This window comes from Sorghum bicolor, chromosome 6 (genome assembly GCF_000003195.3).
Source record: "Sorghum bicolor cultivar BTx623 chromosome 6, Sorghum_bicolor_NCBIv3, whole genome shotgun sequence".
In the NCBI taxonomy this organism is placed as follows: Eukaryota; Viridiplantae; Streptophyta; class Magnoliopsida; order Poales; family Poaceae; genus Sorghum; species Sorghum bicolor.
This window is the reverse complement of record NC_012875.2, coordinates 35963006-35984858: the sequence shown is the minus strand read 5'-3', so window position 1 is coordinate 35984858 and position 21853 is coordinate 35963006. Positions and strand designations below refer to the sequence as shown.

The following is a 21853-nucleotide window of genomic DNA, read 5'->3' as shown; positions in this document are numbered from 1 at the left end:
AATTTTCAGAGCAAACTAAGCAGTATAACAAAAGATATGCATTTATCCATGAATAACAAGATTAAATCCTTAAAAAATAATTTCCCAGAAAACATGGTTCAATTTATATTTTTATTAAAAACGAGCCATCTCAAGGAATACCACAAAATTTGTTTCACAATTTTTGGATCTCAGGAACAGGAGATATGATTTTTGCAAGAAAGTCAAAAATCCAGTTTTGAATAAAAGAAAGGGGGTGACCGTTGAGTCACTGGCATGCGGGACCCGCGTGTCAGCGACACCGAGACAGAGGACCCCCTTCGCCGGCAAATGCTCGCCGACGGTGAGCTTCTCCGGCGGATCCAAGGGCACCAACGTGCTCCTGGGAAGATTCCGCGTCGATTGAGGTAGGTGGTGCTAGGGTTTCGGCTACGGAGAGGGGTCGCCGTCGGCCATGGCGGCACGGCGGAGCTACTCCGGCTTACGCCGGCCATCTCCGACCGGTAGAGCGTCGGAGGAAGGCGGCTTAAGCATCAGTGAGTCAGTGCGGAGCTTTCGAGGTAGGAGCGCCTAACCCTAACGGCTCCGGTGAACCTGCTCACGTGCGAGGTGCTCGTCGGCGGTGAGCACGGCGGTGCAGCGGCCGTGTTCCCGCACGACGGTGAGGTTTCAGCCATAATGGCGTGGTGTGGACCGACGCCAAGACCTAAGCAGACCCTAACGCTACCCAGAGAGAAGAAAGGGAGCAAGGGTAGAGCAGCGGCGAGGTTCGCCGGAATCGGTGTCGCGGTGGCCGCGAAATGCCGCTCATCTCGGGGAGATCTCGTCCAACTGATGGGTGGAGAAGATGGAGGAGCTCGAGGCGGACTTGGAGGCGCTCGGAGGCGAAGCAAGGCGCAGAGGCGAGGGCGCGAGGAGCTGGCGAAGCTCTCGGCGGCAATGGCGACGGCGTTTTCCGCCCGTGCGAGCGCGAGAGAGCGGAGGAGGAGAATGGACGGGCGCTGATTGAGTGCGGGGCGCCGTGGCGTCCATGCCAACGCCGTCGACCTGACGAGCGGGGCCATCGCCGGCGTACGGGCGCCATCTGGCGGACAGGTGGCGCTCTGGCCATCCACGACGGCGAGCTCGGCTTCGGTTCAGAAGAAACGGTGACAGTCTGACAGAGCAACTTCACCGATGATTATCTCCCAAACCAGACCGAGTTAGAAGATGATGCAGTTGACAAAGTTGGAGTTCCAAACGAGTTCTACTTTGTCAACTAGAGCAAAGGCCAGATCGGCCGGGATTGAGAGATATAGAGTTTTCAAAATCGATCGAGCAAACTGGTTTCGTTCCAAGACTTAGAAAATTTTCTAAGTGTTGGAAACAGCCCCAAATCTGCCTTGTGGACCACTTTTGAACTATTTGTGATCATTTTCATGAGATGGCCATAAAACAACTTTTGTTCCTTATAAAATTTGCTACAACTTTGCTGTAGGAAGTTTTGACATGCAAACATCTTATGAAACACTTTTTAAAAGCCTAAGGAAAAGAGGTTTCTAGGGCCTAGTTACACAAGTATGACTTAAGTGATTATTTTGGAGAAGTGATCAACATGAACATTGTTCCCAAGGCCAAGTTAAGCATAGATAAACTAATTACCAAAGCATTGAGCACAAACACAAGCATGGTTCACTCCAACATAAGCATAGGAAGCTTATTTAAGCAATTAAAACACATTTTTGCATAGAATGACATGGCTCAAGAGAGATGATGATCATGATATGCTTTGAGTAGATGATGATGCTCATGCTATGCACATGATTGGTGCAACCATAACACTGGGGTGTTACAAGAGAGCTTATCTCAGTCATGAGTAGCGAATGGTTGGACGAATCAGAGCTTTCCTCTGATGTGATCCGTTTGGACACACTCTCTATAACTATACGCAGTGCTTATAATTCTGATCGATTTAATGCTCTTTATAATCCTGTTGTGGAGATCAACATCATGTCTGAATCTTTTGCACTTAAATTATTTAAAAATCTTGTCTTAACCCCCACAACAAAGGTCATAAAGGAATCTTCGGGACGATTAGTCCCCAGTCTTGGAATTATCAATGTCCTACCTCTTATGGTAGAAGGCTCCATGGTTCATTTGAACTTCTATATCTTTGATACATGGGACTTCGGCCTGTTGATAGGACAACCTTTTAGAAGACTCCTTTATGAAGGTCATACTGGAAAGCTGCACATTTCTTTTGGAAAAACTTTTAAATTCCCAATAACAATTTCACACTCCTTAAACAATAAGGCCGAGTCATATCTTTTGCCTGATCCTATGGAGGAGGTAAAGGCTGCATCTCTAGAGCTTTTAGATGAACCAGACTTAGAAGATGAAACTCCTTTCTTCACAGAAGAAGAAGCCGAACCTACTGAACCGGAACCCTTAGATGAGTTTGCAGAAACACCTAGACCCCCCATAGAGCTTAAAAGTTTACCACCCGGTCTTACCTATGCTTTCCTAAACAATAATCCAGAGTTCCCTGTGATCATTAGTGATAAACTCACTCAGGAGCAAACTCTACGATTAATGACCATTCTTGAGAAACATCACTCAGTTTTTGGCTACTCACTCCAAGATCTTACAGGAATCAGTCCTATGATTTGTACCCATCGTATTCCCACAGATCCTTCTGTTTCACCTTCTCGAGAACCCCAATGTAGACTTAACAACACTATGAGAGAGGTAGTTAAAAAGGAAGTTATAAAGTTACTGCATGCAGGGATTATATATCCTGTGCCGCATAGTGAGTGGGTAAGCCCAGTACAAGTTGTGCCTAAAAAGGGAGGCATGACTGTTATTATGAATGAAAAGAACGAGCTAATTCCGCAACGCACCGTCACAGGATGGTGGATGTGCATAGACTATAGAAAACTAAACAAAGCCACGAGAAAGGATCACTTTCCTTTACCTTTCATAGATGAGATGCTAGAGCGGTTAGCAAACCATTCGTTCTTCTGTTTCTTAGATGGATATTCAGGGTATCATCAGATCCCGATCCATCCTCATGATCAAAGCAAAATCACTTTTACATGCCCATATGGAACTTATGCTTACCGTAGAATGTCTTTTGGGTTATGTAATGCACCAGCTTCTTTTCAAAGATGCATGATGTCTATATTTTCTGATATGATTGAAGAGATTATGGAAGTTTTCATGGATGATTTATCTGTTTATGGAAAAACTTTTGATAGTTGTCTTGAAAACTTAGACAAGGTTTTGCAAAGATGTGAAGAAAAGCACTTAGTCCTTAATTGGGAAAAATGTCATTTCATGGTTAGGGAAGGAATAGTGCTGGGACACCTAGTGTCTGAAAGAGGAATTGAGGTAGACAAAGCTAAAATTGAAGTAATTGAACAACTACCTCCACCTGTGAATATAAAAGGAATTCGAAGCTTTCTTGGCCATGCTGGTTTTTATCATAGATTTATAAAAGATTTTTCATTCATTGCTAGACCACTTACTCTTTTGCTAGCCAAGGATGCTCCTTTCGAATTTGATGATGCATGTCTAACATCTTTCAATTTATTAAAGAAAGCACTCATCTCTGCACCAATCATTCAACCCCCTGATTGGTCGTTGCCTTTTGAAATTATGTGTGATGCTAGTGATTATGCTGTGGGGGCAGTATTGGGACAAACTAAAAATAAGAAGCATCATGCAATTGCTTATGCCAGTAAAACTTTGACAGGAGCTCAACTTAACTATGCAACCACTGAAAAAGAGCTTCTGGCTGTTGTCTTTGCCATTGATAAATTTAGATCTTATTTTGTTGGAGCTAAAATAATTGTTTACACTGATCATGCTGCACTAAAATATTTGCTCTCTAAAAAAGATGCTAAACCTCGCCTGATTAGATGGATCTTATTACTCCAAGAATTTGACTTAGAAATAAAAGATAAAAAGGGAGTAGAAAATTCTGTTACAGATCACTTGTCTAGAATGTATTTTAAGAGTCCACAAGAAACCCCCATCAGTGATTCACTCCAGGACGACATGCTCTACGGGATTAACGGGTCTGACCCTTGGTATGCAGATATTGTTAATTTTATGGTTTCAGGGTATGTACCACCAGGAGCAAACAAGAAGAAGCTTATTCAAGAAAGTCGTTCACATATATGGGATGAGCCATACCTCTTCCAAGTATGCTCTTATGGCTTACTCAGGAGATGTGTGACCACTGAGGAAGGATGGAAGATCATCGACAGATGTCATTCATCACCATATGGAGGTCACTATGGAGCATTCCGTACACATTCAAAGATCTGGCCGTGTGGATTCTACTGGCCTACAATGTATGAAGACACGAAGCAATATATCAGAAGATGTGGGCCATGTCAAAGGCACGGAAACATAAATACAAGGGATGCAATGCCACTCGCCAACAACCTTCAGATTGAGCTCTTTGATGTCTGGGGAATAGACTATATGGGTCCATTTCCTCCATCAAAGAAGTGTGAGTACATCTTGGTGGCAGTTGACTACGTATCCAAGTGGGTAGAGGCATTACCTTGCAAGCATGCCGACAATATCAGTTCAAAGAGGATGTTTGAAGAAATTATATTTCCAAGATTTGGAGTCCCCAGAGTAGTGATAAGTGATGGAGGAGCACACTTCATCGACAAACACTTCAAGCAATATCTATCAAAACATGGAATCCGTCACAACGTCGCTACCCCCTATCATCCTCAGAAAAGTGGCCAAGCAGAGACTTCCAACAAACAAATCAAGAATATTCTTTAGAAGACAGTAAATGAAATGGGAACGGCGTGGAAAGACAAGTTACCCGATGCACTCTGGGCATACCTGACAGCATACAAGACCCCAATTGGAATGTCTCCATACCAATTGGTGTACGGGAAGACTTGTCATCTACCCATTGAACTAGAGTTCAAAGCACACTGGGCCATAAAGAGATGGAATATGGACCTAGATCTTGCTGGAGATTATAGAAGAATGCAACTATCAGAATTGGAAGAATGGCGAGAGAAAGCATATCACAACTCAAAGATCTACAAAGAGAGAGTGAAAAGGTGGCATGACAAGAGAATCAGGAAGAAGGAGTTCACACCCGGAGATAAGGTATTACTTTTTAATTCCAGGGTGAAGCTTTTCGGGCATGGAAAACTCCGGAGCAAATGGGAAGGACCATTCAAGGTAATTAATTCATCATCCCACGGAGCTATCACACTTCAAAATGACGAAGGTACGTTATTCAAGGTAAATGGTCAACGTCTTAAATTATTTTTAGAGCCCAATAAAGATTTAGAAGAAATAGACGTAGTCCATTTTTACCTTCCCATGGAGAATTAGAGCCCGACACTTTTAATCTGACGTTTTCGGGTCATACATATATTTTTCTAAATAATTTTGCATCTAGAAACGCGCTCGAGAAAGTGGGCCCACAGAGGGGCTAGAGAGAGGGCGAGCGCCCAGATCAGGTGGGCGGGCGCCCAGCTCCTGTTCCCCCTCGGTATCGATTTTCTCTGTTATGGAAAATGCACTTATGGTAATCCGAATAATCCCTCAGATGGAAAGTTTCGCACGCACATCGACGGGAGCAACCCGAACAACCCATAGAGGCACTTTTTGACCCCTATATAAACACACCCCTGACCTCGGTTTTCAAACACCAAGCCACCAAGCCTTCTCACCTTCAATTAGAGCTTGATTAGTTCCTTGCTGCTCCATTGGCCGAGAAGTACCACGATGATTGGGAAGTCGTCCCCTTCAACCTCAACATGGAGCCTGTGGAAGACCCCGATGCCCGTGCTCTCGTCCCGGCCAACACAGAGCGACAGCTCGAAGCCATGCCATTACGCCAACGCAGCTCCGCCCAATCCTATCATGCTCAACTAGTTCTCACCGCACCGCCACAACCCCTACTCCTCAAGGGATCATCATCCAAGACGAAGACCACCATCAAGGTGCCAACCGGCACAAGGATCCTTCCACCTAGACCCAATGAGAGGGTCGTTGGAGTCAACACCAACCGGAGCGGCGAGATCAGCAGTATTCGCTACACTACAGAGGAGGAAAGGCCTTACTTCGTAGGGATTAGAGCAACCAAAGTCCGTTTCATCCCTCCAAAGGCAGCCCCGAAGCACGCTTTCAATGCTTTTGAGACACCTCCGAAGCGTCGCAAGACTATAATGGATATTGATGAGGACGTTCGTAGACTAGACAGAGTTATCATAGACCTCCAGTCCTCGATTAATTCCCTCACTAGACAGCTCTCTAACCACAACACCGTTATACTAGGCCTTAGGCAGGATCTTGCTAGTGCCAATAAGAAGATTAAGGAATTAGAGCGCCGCTAAGTTATCTAGATTAGACCTTGAGGCAATGCATCTTAGTTATCTATCTTTAAATTTGGTTTAGGTTTACTATTATCATCAGTTTGCTATCAGTTTACTACTAGACTTTTGTAATAAATGCCTCAAGATTAATAAAGAGTATTATTATTATTATTATGTCTTGTGTGTCTCTACTTTATTTTTGTACAAGAAAGCAGAAAACAAGTATGGGGGAGATCCCTCAACATGCCAAACACACTCCGACTACACCACTCCACGATTCAGGTACACACTCTGCACACTTTACTTTACACATACACATATCTTGATTATGCAGAATACTGTTTCCGACATGATACAAATATTTCTAATCATGATTAATCTCATTCTGTGATATTTCCTGAAAACTTGCAACTACTATAAAATCATTTTAAAACCCTGTGTTACTTAAGTCATTATGGAATGTGAGATGGTAGAGTATGAATTTCTTATTCTTATCTTTGTTGCTTGGAGAATTCATTTCAAAATCTTTAAAATTCTAGCTACCATCCTCAGTGTTTTATATGCCTAATAAAAAACTAAAAGTATTAATTATGATTATAAAAGCTATCTACTCTGTATTGAGTTTGTTCAAAATGAGTTAGACCCTTGTTGAGAGATTTATCATGCTCCTAAGATCAAGACGTTTATTCAGAAAGATTCACTCTTCCGAAGTATTATTGCATTAGAGGCATGGGCTATGCAAAAATAGAGATATTTCGAGGAAATAAAAAGGAGCAAGTGCTCGACAACCTCGCAGAAAAAATGGACAAGTGTCCGGCAGTAGAATTAGGGATACCTCGGTATCCACTTAAAAAAAGAGAGAGAGAAAATGATAGCCCATGGTCCCTCTAATAAGCAATATGCCAGCAAGAGTTGACAAAGATTTTAATTTCCAAAGTCTTTGATCTAAGAGTATGACATTCTCCTCCTCGGATCCTGTTTTGATCAGGCAATAAATGCAAAGTAAGTATGCTTGAGAATTTTTGCAAATGAAAACAACCTCAGTGAGATATATAAAAGATAATGAGTGATCTGAGAAGAACCTATGAGGAAAAAGGTATGCTAACTTTCTTTCAAAAATATACAAAAACTCCAAGTGACAGGATTGAGAAGAAAGGATCTTTACTCTTAACCATATACTTCCCTGACTATAGTACACAGTGATTTTTAACACCCTGCAATTATAAAGAGAATGTTTTAAATGTTTACCCCAGTTATTTTTCTTAACCATCCTTTTCTCGAGGACGAGTAAAAGCCTAAGTATGGGGGTATTTGTTGACGGTTCTTAAGTATCAATTTTAATTATCAAATAAACAAGAGAAAGGACCAATATGCAACCAACACTTAGAATTAGGGTTTGATCTGACAGAATTCCACGAGTTTTGTAGTTTATCTATTTCTGCAGGGGGTTATCAGGAAATAAGGAAGAAAGGCCCACATGTCGGGATTACATAGAGATATCAACGCACCGCGTGATTTTCTACCAACTAGAAGACTCCAGAAGGCACGGGAAGAAAGCAGAGGCCGAAAGGGGCCAGGGCCAGGGCGCCCGCCCCCTCCTGTACTCCGTTCGGGACTCTCTTCGCACACGATGTTCCACCGACCTAATGGATCGAAGATAATGTAGTACCACCTCGCCTACCGACCCAAAAACGCATAGAGGAGGAGGACTATATAAGGAGACCCCCCTGGCCCCTGGAGAAGACAAGAAGTTATCATAGAGATTGAGGGGTGCCCTCGAAGGAAAACCTCTTCTCTAAATAATATTTCTTTTTAGGCATAGCAACCAATGTAAGTAGAAATAGATCTTCTAGTTTCTACTAGATTGAGAGAGATAGAGTGGAGGTGTAGATTGGAGGAAGGCCGGCCTGTCGGTGTCTACTCCAAGCTTGTACCTGCGGGATCAAGTTCTCCTAACCCGAGGCTTGCTCCTAGGATTCTTCAGTATTTCTACTTCTAAATTCTAGTAAGTTCTTGTTTTATTGTTCTTTTGGTTTATGAGTTTACTTTAATCTCTTCACATAGAGTTTAGAGTAATCATTGCTGGCATAAACGTGGTGTTTAGGCTAGGGTACTCATAGATATTCCTTGACTAGCTGGACTGTGGTAGTAGTGAGGAACGTGACAATTCTGAGTTACCTTTGCAGACCATATCTCGTTAGCAGGAAGGATAGGGTTTATAGGTGCGGGTTGAACATCCTTTGTGGTGTCTAGATTCCATTAGCCTCCCCGATAGAACAGTAGATCATGCTTACCAAGGTTAGAAGGAGACTACGGTTGCAGTCTTCTCTATTTATCACACACATCGAGAACATTCTTTGTTGCCTAAAGGATTAGTAGTAATAGACCGGTTAGTCAGATGCACTCTTTCTCCTAGTGGTAAAAAAATAAATACGATACTCTGGATAATTTCCCGGGTGAAGCGCTCACCGATATCCGTGCGCTTGCGGATCAATTCCTTATTGCGTTCCCAAATATCAACAAATCCTAAGAGCAAGCCTCGGGTTAGGAGACTTGATCCCGTAGGTACAACCTCGGAGTAGACACCGACAGGCCAGGCTTCCTCCGATCTACACCTCCACTCTATATCTCTCAATCTAGTAGAACTAATTCTACTCTCACATTGGATGCTAAGCCCTATGAGGTTGGAACCCTAAAGGAAACTCTCTCTCTAAATCCTCTCTAGAAAATATGCTAATGAATAATGGGGATTCAATTTCTCCAGGGGCCAGGGGCCTTGCTTATATAGCCCTCTCAAATGAATCTGGGCCGTCGGATCAAACCGACCTTGATTGAATGGTTCTCCTTGATCCTCAAAGGCGGTGGAGCATAATCCGCGTGATGCACTCTGATTGGCCACCATAGGTGGGCGGGCGCCCTGCCTATGGGCCCGCTCGGCCTCCCACTCGTTCGTGTGGCTTCTGCAACCTTCTAGACCAAGGAAAATTGGCGCCCAAGTTAATATCTGTATGTAAACCCGACGTGTGGGCCTTTCTTCCATATTTCCTGATAACCCCCTGCAGAAATAGATAAACAGCAAAACTCGTGGAATTCTATCAGATCAAACCCTAATTCTAGGTGTTGTTTGTATATTGGTCCTTTTCCTTATTTATTTCATGATTAAAATTGATACTTAAGAACCGTCAACATCGTCCTTCTTTGTGATGAACAGGGGATCAAGGAGATATCCCCAATTTGAAGAGACCGGTGGCTTACCATACCTCGTAGAGACTATTTTAACAGACTCAAGCGGGTCCTTAGGTTTCCCTAGGATCCTACCTTGCTCATATGATGGGCAGCTGCCGCTAATTGAGCTAACTATGTTTCTAACATTTTACTAAAGCTCAATTGATTCTTAATGGCAGAATTAAAGCTGTCTATTTTCTCACTAAGGCTTTCTAGGATCTTGTCATTAGCCACAATTCTCTTATTGATACTATCATTAATTTTAGTTTAGCCTAGCACAACATCTCTAAGAGAAGGTTGGTTACCAAAGGAATTACCAGAATTGTTATTGTAACCCATACCTTGGCCTTGGTAGAAGGGGCGTGAACTCCATTGTTGTTGTTGGGGCCGGTTCCCGTTGTTCAAGTTGTTGTTGATGTAGTTCACCTTCTCCTGGGTCTCGAGACAGTTATTGCCCGAGTGATCATCTCCTCCGCATACCTCACACCATGGATCTGTTTCCACAGCACGAACAGCGGCAGGGGTCTAGATGGCCTCACTTCTCTTTTTAGAGGAAGACTCCTCTATTTTCTTCATAAGGAGGTCCATCTTGACAGAGAGCATGTCCACCTCATTTAGGGCATGGACACCTCTCTTCTTGGGCTAGAGGCGCTCCTCCTTCCATCCTTGGTTGATGACCATCTTTTCAATGAGGTCCTTGACATCCTGACATTTTTCTACAAGAATGCCCCTCCAGCTGAGGCATCAAGGTGACTACGGGCCATGTCAGTTAGCCCATGGTAGAAACCTTGAATAATGAGCACGAATGTACTCATTGAGACGTTCCCATGCTTCAGGAATCGTCTCGTGGGACTGTTGCTGGAAGCTCAAAATCTTCCCACGCAGGGCACTGGTCTCGCCCGCTGGAAAGAACTTCTTGAGGAAAGCATTGGCACACTTGTCCTAAGTTGTCACTTCGCTCTTGTTGGCGTAGAACCACTGCTTCACCTTCCCCAAGAGTGAAAATGGGAAAAGGCGAAGGCGGATGGCGTCCGCCGTGACGTTCTTAACAGTGAAAGTGTTGCACACCTCCAAAAAGTGTTGAAGGTGGTCATTGGCATCCTCATGTGGCTTCCCACAGAATGGATTGGCTTGCACCATGTTGATCAGTGCACGCTTGAGCTCAAAGGTCGCATCAATCAAGTTCAAGTTCGGGCCCGTAGCGACAAAGTCGGCTGACGGGGATGAGAACTCAGCGATGGTCTTTTGGGCCATGACTGCCTCAACAACTGGTGCAGGACTTCCTTCCACGAGCGGTTCAGTCTCTGAGATGGACCTTTGAGGAGAAACCTGATGGCGTCTAGTTCTCCTAAACAATTGCTCAGGATCTTGAACAAAGTTTGGCGGTAATTGAAAACCGCTCATGCACTGTCTAGATTCACGATAACGAGAAACAAGACAAGTGAAGGGTAAGCCCCTAACACTAATGGATACTTAGATTTTAGAGTAGACCATGGATTCCAATTTATTAGAGATTCCTAGTACGACGCTTCCCTTGCAAACGGCGCCAGAAATGCTTGTTGGCAAATCTTAACGCACACCGGCTAGAGTAAGATGTGACGAGTATCTAGAAATGGTGGTGCCTAACCAGCACTGCTTAATTGCAAGCCTGAGTTGTTACTAGGATAGGGTGTCAGTCTACCCTGAGCAACGGCTCCACAAATGCTAAGCAACGCTAAATTCTAGCGGTGACACAAGACGTACCAAGGGTAACTCTGCAAGCGCACAGGTACCGCTGTAGCACTTCAACCGTGGTGAGTATCCACAGTGTCGTAATTTATAGTTCGCTCATGGGAAGCGGACTAAGACTCTCTGATAAATATATGGAAGGATATCCGTGGTTTGTGTCTACTCAGTCTAAGTTCACTAGTGCTAATAGGGGGATAAGAATAGCAAGATAGAATAGTAGATAAGTCAGATAAAGATAAGTAAAGATAACTGGTAGTGAGCTAGCTAGGTGGGAGGACAACGAGTGAGTAAGGACTCCTATGTATCTAACTCTACTTCTGTGTTCTAATCCTAATCAATGTAAATGACTCAACTAGACTAGTATCCAAACAGTCTTGTGTGGTGGGAAGTCGACTGCAATAGGAGGACAAAACTCCTATCCAAGCAGACCTTTGTCTTATGGGCGCCTACAGACCGTACCCGACGTGAATAGAACCTACTGGGAAGCACGGGCCTATCACGCTTCGCCGCCGCCCGCTAACATGTTTGATACGGTGGTATCCACTAATAAGCGCTAGCCTAAGCACCTCGCTTACACTAGTCTTATAACTTCAACTATCACATAAATAGCCAAAGCCCGTAATGGTAGTGGAACACACACAAGGTGTTGAAGACACTAATCTCTAGAAGCTATACCAGACTCTCTAGAAGACAGCTCCGGAGACCCGAGCTTCGCTCGACTCGACTCTAACTCTCACTCTAGACTAGACTACACTACACTTGATCTCCCAAGGAAATGAAATGATAGATGGAAGATGTGAGAGATGCCTTGATGGAGGTGGAGGACCCCTCCTTATATAGGGGTGAGAGAGGGGGTGCCACGTCAGCGATCAGCGTGCTCCTTCCTTCTCCACCCTTGGATGCACCGACTTCCCAACCGCCTTAGATGGACGGTTGGAGCATGGGCACACATGAGGAAGGTTGGTGGGAGTGAATTGACTCTAAATGGGGCCCACATGTCGGTCGGCCAACATGCCCATTGGCTGACAGTGGGTCCCACTGACCTTCTAGAAGATCCTTAAGTTGGTGGGAGGTTGGGCCAGGTGGCATCACCCCATTGGTCGGTCGGCTGACCGACCTTTGGATCCCCTGGCCCACTTCTAGCCTCCTGGTGGTGTCCCCACTTGTCATGTGAAGTGTTGTCCAAAATTGAGTCTAGTTGCACACTTGCTTGTTTCCATGTAGGCCCAAGGATCCATGTGCTAATTGTTTGAACCGTTGAGAGCAAGCACACTTGGATCCAAGGGTTGGGATTGACTCCTTGGAGTATGCCATGGCTCATGCCATGGAGGGGAGCCCCTGGTGGGCCCAAACCCGGTCGGTCGACCTGGGTTATGGGGCCCACAGGGCTCATTTCCTTCTTCCCTGCATTGAACAAGCTAAGAGTACTAGGGGAACTCTATTAGTGATAAATATGTTCATGTGATGATTATCTTCCTTCAATCGAGGACTGTTGACGGGCTTTTGAGTATATAGAACTTGGTCTTATTTCCCGTCAACAAGATCCCCCAAACTTAACCTTTGCTCGTCCCGAGCAAACAATCAAGACTTGGTTCGATCGGATCAAGTATTAGTGCTAAGTTAACATCTTAATAGTACTAAGTGCACAACAAAGAACACCGACGTGAATTGTTAACATCTTAATAGTACTAAGTTAACATCTTAATATTTGAACCAAGTGAATTGTTACACCACGGATAATAGATGTAGGATGTAGCAAGAAGGGCTAACAGTTATGCCTTGGTAAGATGGCTTTACAAATTGAGGGGTTTGAGAGAGTGATAAATGAGGAGTCAGAATAAACTATGTGCTTTCTTTTGAACTATCATGAAAACTCGAAGTACCAAGAATAGAAGTTTGGGAGCTGATTTTGTCTTAGTACTGTTCCTCTTATCAACTTCCCAAGGGAATTTGCTAGACACTTACCACATAACCCATTTGCATGAGCTATGTCCTGAATACAACTATATGCACCATGATCTTTAACTTGTCTCTAACCTTTACTCGAGGACGAGTAAAGACTCAAGTGTGGGGGATCTTGTTGACGGTACTTTCACTATGATTTTTTACCACTAAAACCGTCAACAAAGGTTAAAGTTGGAAATGTGCATGAAGGAAGTGTGCATCGTTTGTGCGGTCCCGACCTCTGTGCCCGCCGGTCCAACCTCCGCGCCCGCCGCCGCGTCCACCGTGAGCGACGCCACGAAGGCGACGGAGCAGCGGCCCGTGCAGGCAGGGGAGTCGGGTCTAGGCGAGCGGGAGGACTCCTCTCTGGAGCACCGTCGACGGGGAATCTCTGCGCCATGGAAGCATCCAGAGGGAGCCGGGTGTGCAGTTGCGCAAGCAGGGGAGGGGAAGGACTTCCCGTCGGGGCCTCGCCGATGGGACAACCCTGCGATCTCATCGGAGGTCCGCCGACGGGGAAATCATGAGGGGGATCCGGGTCCAGAGGACATCTCACATAGGTGTGGATCCCGTTCTGGATCAGGTGATGGAGCTTCTTCTCGATCTCCGATGACCTCGTCTCTACGACGACGAGGTATTCATTTTTGTGATTCTGATTTTCCTTCCATTCGTGATTCCATTCGATTTGGGTCGAAACAGAGAAAATTTGGGCCTCCTTTTGTTGATCATGATCCGAAACTTCGTTTTACGATTGGGAAACATGATTTTCCATTTGAAGAAGTTTCTGTAGATACTCTGAAAATCAAAGATACTCCAATTCGTTTACACTGGAATTCTTATCGTAGGACTAAGAGTTACGAAGATTTGGTTTCTGATGATTTTGTTCAATTCAGGCGGGAACAGGGGATTGGGGGATTTGAGAAATGGTTTCGGAGACCGCCTAAAGTGAGGGTGATCCCTGGAATTTTAGGACCACATCCTTCTGTGAAGCCCAGTGAAATCCACCCGATAGTGGAGGGGTATAAGGGTAAAAGGGACTCCGAGACGGGGCTCTTTTCTCTACCTGATACTTATTCTCTCACCCGAATCGGGAGGGGCTCTTCTGAGGCAGAAAACCCCAACTCCATCTCATCCCCCTCTCTTCCCACCCCCAATCTAGCTAAATTCGTAGGGCATCTGTGGAAAGGTGCGAGACCTCGTTCTTTTGCGGCAGTGGTGCGAGCCAATCCGGCTCCTACGGTTGTGGTGGAGATGCAATCGCGGGGAGATGGTTGGGGTGGAGGCTTTGGATCCAGCCGAGGGAGATTTGGATCTGATCGAGGAGGTTTTGCTCAAGGTCGTGGCGGTAGAGGGGGTTTCGGCTACAATCGTGGTGGCTTTGGGCAAGACCGTGGTGGTTTTGGTTATGGTCGAGGAGGATTTGCAGGTGGTGGGCGTGGGAGAGGGTTTGGAGGATTTGGTGGGAGGCAAAACTCTTGGAAAAGAAAAGATGAAGGGATAGCTAGTGATGAGGCAGTGGAGAATAGACCTAGTGGTGGAGAGGAGATGGACAAAACTGCTATGGAGTCAGAGATGACTAAGGCTAAGTGGGAAGGAAAAAGACCTCTTGATGATGACAAACAAGATAAGGGGATGTTCAAAGAGGATGAGGTTGCTGTGAAAAATGATCACCAGAAGTGTGAAGGTACAAAAAATGCTTCTGCTCTCCAGGAATCTTCTCATTCTGATGACCAGTATACTGTTATATGTGATAGATGTGGTCTTTCTAATCATACTGCTAAAGATTGCCGTAGAATTCTGTATGAGATTTGTGGCTTTTACAATCATAGCACTTTTGAATGCAAAAAATGCCTCCCCTGGAATTATGGTCCTGAATTATGTGCTACTCAAGTGGAAGAACAGAGTTTCTTTTATATTGAAGAGTGTATTGATCCTAGGGTGGCTTTGGAAAAAGCTAGTACTGCTGTTATTACTGTGACCAGTGGTAATGCCAATGCAAAAAATATTGAATTTGAGTTCATGAATTTGATTGGTGCTGATGCTTGGCGGTGGAAAGCTCGTCCTATAGCTGACAGTAAATTCTTGCTTCGATTTCCAACTGCTAAGATGGTTAATGAATGGAGCCATATAAAAAATCTTACTCTGAAAAATGATGCTCAAATTAAGATAGAAGCTTGGTCTCCTGCTGTAGGGGCCAAAGGTGTGCTGCAAACTGCTTGGTTTAGAGTCTCTGGTATTCCTGCTGACCAAAGATCCATTCTCACTTTAGCCAAAGTTGGTGGATTAGTGGGGAAAGTGATTGAGATTGATGAAGGGTCAAGATATAGATATGATTATGTGAGGCTCAAGATTGCTTGTAGAGATGTGACAAGGGTACCTAAATCTGCTGAAAGCTTTTTGGGAATGTATCTGATTGATTTTGGCTTTGAAAGAGAAGTTGGATTAGACAATGGTTCTAAAGTTCTCAAAAGTGGGATTATGGTGGGTGATCCTGACTTACCTCCTCCTGCTAAGAGAAACAAATCTGACCAAGATGAGAACAAGAAGCAGGATAACAGAGATACTTCATCTCAGGATGATTCTGACCAGCCTAAGAAAACTGTGACAGAAGGCAGTAAACAGGCAGTGTGCTGGGCTGCTCCTTCTAAGATGGATACAACAAGTAAGGCTCCATCTAAGCTGATGGCAGATGCCCAGAAAATTCACAAGAAGAATGTCAGCAATGATGATGGTGAAAGAGTTCACATTCCTGATAACTTTGAGGACTCAGATTCTGACAATGACTCTTTTGCTATCAAACTATCTATGTTGGCTGGTCTGGAAACTGAGGGTCAAACTTCCAAGCAAGTTCTAGGGGAACCTTCTGAACAAATCTGGTTTGTGAATGAGATCAATGCTGTGAATATTGAAAAGCCAACTGAGAAAGTTTTGACTGGTATCACTGAGGTTGAAGGACATACAAGCATTGTGAAAGCTTCTCAATCTGTGTGTTCTCCTGAGATTTTCATACCTGATGATAATATAATTACAACTCAAGAAAGTGTTGGTATGGAGCTTGACAAGGAGTCTTCGGTTGTAGAGGCTCTAGATCAACCCAACCACAAAATGGAAAATGATGTTGAAGCAGCTCAAGTTCAAGAAAGAAGGAGGAGTGAAAGGCTCAAGAAAGATACAACAGTCCATACTATGGAGAAAGCTGAAAAGAGGGCTCAGAAGGCTAATCTGGAAGGTAACTCTTCAAACTATAATTCTTTTTCTGTTTTACCAAATGAAGAACTTGCTGCTATTACTTCTTGTATGGGTATTGTAGTAGAAGAGGAGGATTTTGACACATTTAATGTGATTAAAGACCTAGAAAAAGTAAGAGATGATCTTTATTATAAACAATTGTGCAAAAATAAGAATCCCCTAACTGAATCAGTTGAAGGGAACCAGGAAGGAAGTGATGTGTTAGCTATTGAATGGCACAAAGATGAGTCTTCTGAAATAGAGGATTTCATTTTGGTTGAATCTAGGAAGAAAAAAAGGGATAGAAGGAGAAGCTTAATGCTTTCCTCAATGACTAAATAAAAGAAAAGCATACAGGAAAATCCTGGTGCACAAAATAAAAAAGGGAGAAAACCTAGTAAAGCTACTCTCACCAAACAACATAAGAAAGTTAAAAAATGAATATACAAGGGTTGATTTGGAACTGTAGAGGTCTGAGGAAAAAAGGAGTCTCTACTTTCTTGAAGGATCTTATATATCAATACCGATTTCATTTCATTGGACTTCAAGAAACTATGGTTCAGGATTGTGAACAAAAACTGCTTAAAAAGTTTGATTGCTTTGATGATTATTTGTGGCTTTATAACTCATCAAATGGGAAATCAGGTGGCATCCTTGTGGGGGTTAGAATTGAGCTTTATGATGTTGGATCTTTTCAGCAAGGAAAATACATGTTACAAGTTAACCTGTGGGACAAACAGTTAAAACAGAAATGGAATCTGTGAGTAGTGTATGGGGCTTCTCATGATGATAGTAAAATGGAATTTTTGGCTGAACTCTCTTCCTTTTGTTCTAGAAATACTGAACCTATTATTATTGGAGGTGATTTTAATATTTTGAGATATGCAAATGAAAGAAATAAACCTCATGGACTGAATAAATTTTCTAGTTTGTTCAATTCCTTGATTGGCTTCTATGAATTGAAAGAAATTATAATGACTGGAGGCTTGTTTACTTGGTCTAATAATCAGGAGGATCCTATTTTAGAAAAGTTGGATAGAATTCTAGTCTCCAAAGACTGGGAGGAAATGTTTCCCACAGTTATGGTTAAAAGACTCCCTAGAGAGATCTCTGATCACAATCCTTTAATTCTATCTTCTGGTTTGCAAAAACCTAAGACCCCTATTCAATTCAAATTTGAACTTAGCTGGTTACATAATCCAGACTTCTTGGAAGCTGTAGAAAGGATTTGGTCCAAACCCTGCAATGCTAGAACTTCTTTAGATAAGATACAGCAAAAGTTGAAATTGATTAAGCAGTACTTTAAAGGATGGGGTTTTAGTCTGCAGGGAGATTTGAGGAAACAAAGGAAACTTATAAGTGAAAAACTATCAAACTTGGAATCTTTAGAAGACATGGGTGATTTATCTGATGGACAAGTTAGAGAAAAAATGTAGCTGACTAAGGAGTCCTTACAGCTGTTGGATCAAGAGGAAACTTACTGGATAAATAGATGTCATGAACAATGGTTGTTGAAAGGTGACAATAATACCAAATACTTTCATAGCATTGCTAATGGAAGGAAGAGAAAAAATAATGTTCTTTTTCTTGAGAGTGATGGTCATGTTATTGAAGGAGATGAGAATTTGTTAAATCATGCCACTGAATATTATACAGAGTTATTTGGGCCTGCTGATGACCATAATATTCATATTGATTCAAGTTTATGGAATGAATTAGAACAAGTATCTGCAGAAGAAAATCAATTGTTGATAAGGCCTTTCTCTGAATCAGAGATTAAAGAGGCTCTTTTTCAAATGGAAAAAAATAAAGCAGCAGGACCGGATAAAATTCCAATTGAATTCTTTCAAGCTTGCTGGAGTATTGTTAAAACAGATGTGTTGAAGCTTTTTGAGGAATTCTATAATGATACAATTGATATTTCAAGAATCAACTATGGAATCATCACCTTATTACCAAAGGTTTCTGAAGCTTCTAAAATTCAACAATTTAGACCAATTTGCCTGTTGAACTGTCTATACAAACTTGTTACCAAAACATTAACATTAAGATTGGAGAGAGTGGCTGATAAGTTGATTCATCAAAATCAAACTGCCTTCATGAAAGAAAGGAATATTATGAATGGGGTGATGATCTTACATGAAATCCTACATGAAACCAAAAGGAAAAAACAGATGGGAGTAATTCTGAAATTGGATTTTGAGAAAGCATATGATAAAGTCAATTGGAAATTCTTATTTGAATGTCTGGTAGCTAGAGGATTTGATCAAAAGTGGTGTCATTGGATTGAGAAAGTGGTATCTGGAGGAACTGTAAGTGTGAAATTGAATAATTTGGTTGGACCTTACATCAAGAGCTTTAAAGGAGTAAGACAAGGTGATCCTTTATCTCCTTTGCTTTTTAACTTTGTAGCAGATGGTTTGTCCAGGATGATTCATAAAGCACAAAAAAATGAATTAATCACTGGTTTAGTTGATCACATTATTGATAAAGGGGTAGCTGTGTTACAATATGCTGATGACACCATAATTTGTTTGAAACATAGTATACAAGGAGCAAGAAACATGAAGCTTTTACTCTATATGTATGAAATGATGGCTGGTCTCAAAATTAATTTCTATAAAAGTGAAGTTTTAACTATAAATGATGAAGATAACTGGGCTAGTAAGTATGCTGAGATTTTTAACTGTCAAATTGGAACTTTTCCCATCAAATATCTTGGTGTACCAGTTAGTCCGAGCCGGTTACATGTGATTGATTGGATGCCTCTGGTAGAAAAAAATAGTAAAATGCTTGATGTCTGGAAAGGGGGTTTAATGTCCATTGCTGGGAGGCACATTCTTATTAATGCTAGCTTGAGTAATACTGCTGTGTATCATATGTCTATCTATCTTCTTCCCAAGACTATCATTGATAAAATTGACAAGGTCAGAAGAACCTTTTTTTGGCAAGGAGGGGGGACTAAAAAGAAATATCACTTGGTTAGTTGGACAAAGATTTGCAAAAATAGGAAAAAAAGGTGGTTTAGGTATTAGAGATTTGAAGAAGATGAATATTAGTCTAATGATGAAATGGTGGTGGAAACTTGATAATGAAAAAGGGATTTGGCAAGAGATTGTTAATTTTAAATATCTGAAAAAAGATTCTATATGTACTGTGAAGCACAAGCAAAATGATTCGGCCATTTGGTCAGATTTGTTGAAAATTAAAGAATTATATCTACAAGGTAGAAAATTGATTGTCAAAAATGGGCAAAAAACTTCATTTTGGAAAGATACTTGGTTGATGGAGAAACCGTTAGAGAATCTCTTCCCAGATCTTTTCAAGTTGTGTTCTCTTCCTAATATTTCGGTGGCTTCTGCTAGACATAATTCGGTTTGCTTTTCTAGATGGTTGGTTGATGACTTAAGAGATGATTGGGGTCATATAATGAGTCAATTTAATAAAATCTCTCTGAATAATGATGAAGATAGGGTCATTTGGAATCTGGGAAAGAAAGAAAAATTCACAGTGAAATCAGTATATAAAGCTTTGACAAAAAATGATGCTGGTCCTTATTTTGTAAAAATATGGAAAGGAAAAATTCCTGCTAAGATCAAAATATTTCTATGGCTGGTGGCTAACAATGCTATTCTTACAAGAGATAACATGATTCGCAGGAAATGGCCTGGCGACCCTTCTTGTCTTTTCTGCGACCGAGATGAATCGGTTTCTCATCTTCTTTTTCAATGTTCTATGGCTAAAGCCGTGTGGGGGATTGTTGCTTTTTCCCTAGGAGCAATGAATGTGCCTAGAAATTTTAATCAATGCTGGATGTGGTGTGAGAAGTGGCTTCCTCATAGACAAAATTTTCATGCAATTGGCATTGCTGCGATTTGTTGGGCTATTTGGAAAACGCGAAATAATATTTGCTTTCAAGGAAAAAAGGTCACAAGCCCTATCACCATTATATGCCATGCATGTTCGCTTATTTCTTATTGGGCAGGTTTGTATGAGGATCTGGACAAGGAAGAACTGTCGGCTGGTGCTGAGACAATGCTGAAGATTGCGCTGCAATTGGTGGGTAAAGCTAAAGGTCCCCAAGATCAAGAAGTGATAAACGGAAGAGATGCTGATGCCGAAGACCACTGATTGTCCTACGGCTCTGTGGTTGCTGTTTTGCTACCCTTTGTTTTGCTGGAGTAGCTGGAAGTCTACTTTTACCCTGGATGTAATCCTTCTGGTTAGTTTCCTTTTGTCCGGTGGCGTTGAGAGATTAGTTGAGAATGCTGTAGTTCGTCCTTTTTGGGTAGTAGTAAGTGTTGGTCTCTAGATTTCTGATCCTATCTAAACTCTTTGTACGAACTGTATTTCCGTTGATGAAATGGAAATGGGGAAGATCCCTCGTATCGAAAAAAAACAAAGGTTAAAGTTTTAGGGATAACACCAAGCAACTAAGTAGTGACATAGGTACAATTCACTTGGTTCCATATGTACATGTCATTATTTGGATGTAGGAGCAAACAGCCACTAATCAAGCCTGATCAAGCTCAAATGAAGCAAAGATGATCAAGAACCAAACCACCAGATATCAACAAAACATTGAAGATGACAAGTGGGGACAACATGTGGAGCAAGGTGGTGGGCCAACCCCCCAAAGTGTAGGTCGGCCGACCTACACTTGGTGGGACCCCACCTGGCCCACACTCCCACCGACATCAGCATCTTCTAGAAGATTGGTGGGACCCACATGGAGGCAATAGGTCGGTCAATCAACCTGTCATGTGGGCCCACCTTGAGTCGGTTCACTCCCACTGACATCCCCATGATGAACATATGATGGAAATTCCCAACCCTTGATCATATGGTGGTTCCAAGGTCGGTTTGATCCAACGGTGGAGAAGAAGGAGCACACGAATCGCTGACGTGGCGCTGGAGTAGCCCCTACTCCATCTCCCCCTATAAATACCCCCTTAGAGAGCCTAGTTAACCATGATGTATCTTAGAAAGAGCTACTCTTAGCTAAGTGTGAGAATAGAGGGAGTTCCCCGAGGAGGAGTCCTGGCTTGTCGGGAGTCTTCTTCCAGGAGCGCCTCAGCAGATGCTTGTCTTCTAGTAAGTTTTCCTTCTAGTTGCCTTTCATCTGAGTACTTATAGTATTTAATTTCTATCTTAGTTTATTTTAAGTATACAACCGGCCTATCTGGCACATTGCTTTGCCTTGTGTGAAGTGCTCGAAACCATAGCTGGGTCTAGAGTAGTAGAACTAGTGTAGACGTGGTGTCTAGACTAAGTCTTCCCTTGTGCACTTCTTGTCGCACCTGAAGAACGCCAGCAGTGAAGCATGACAGGCTTCTTCTAGACATTAGGAGTTCTCTTTAGTGTGTTGTTAGGCAAGTTGCAAATAATAGTTGGCCTGCATGGTAGCT

General features: G+C 42.7%; 1 protein-coding gene across 1 annotated transcript; it reads left to right on the top strand.

The window, feature by feature from the left end:
- Positions 15822–20802, top strand: LOC110436630. The gene is made up of 2 exons (XM_021464041.1): positions 15822–16446; positions 20431–20802. Exons 1-2 carry the CDS (start codon positions 15867–15869, stop codon positions 20574–20576), a joined length of 726 nt encoding a protein of 241 aa, XP_021319716.1. The 5' UTR covers positions 15822–15866; the 3' UTR covers positions 20577–20802.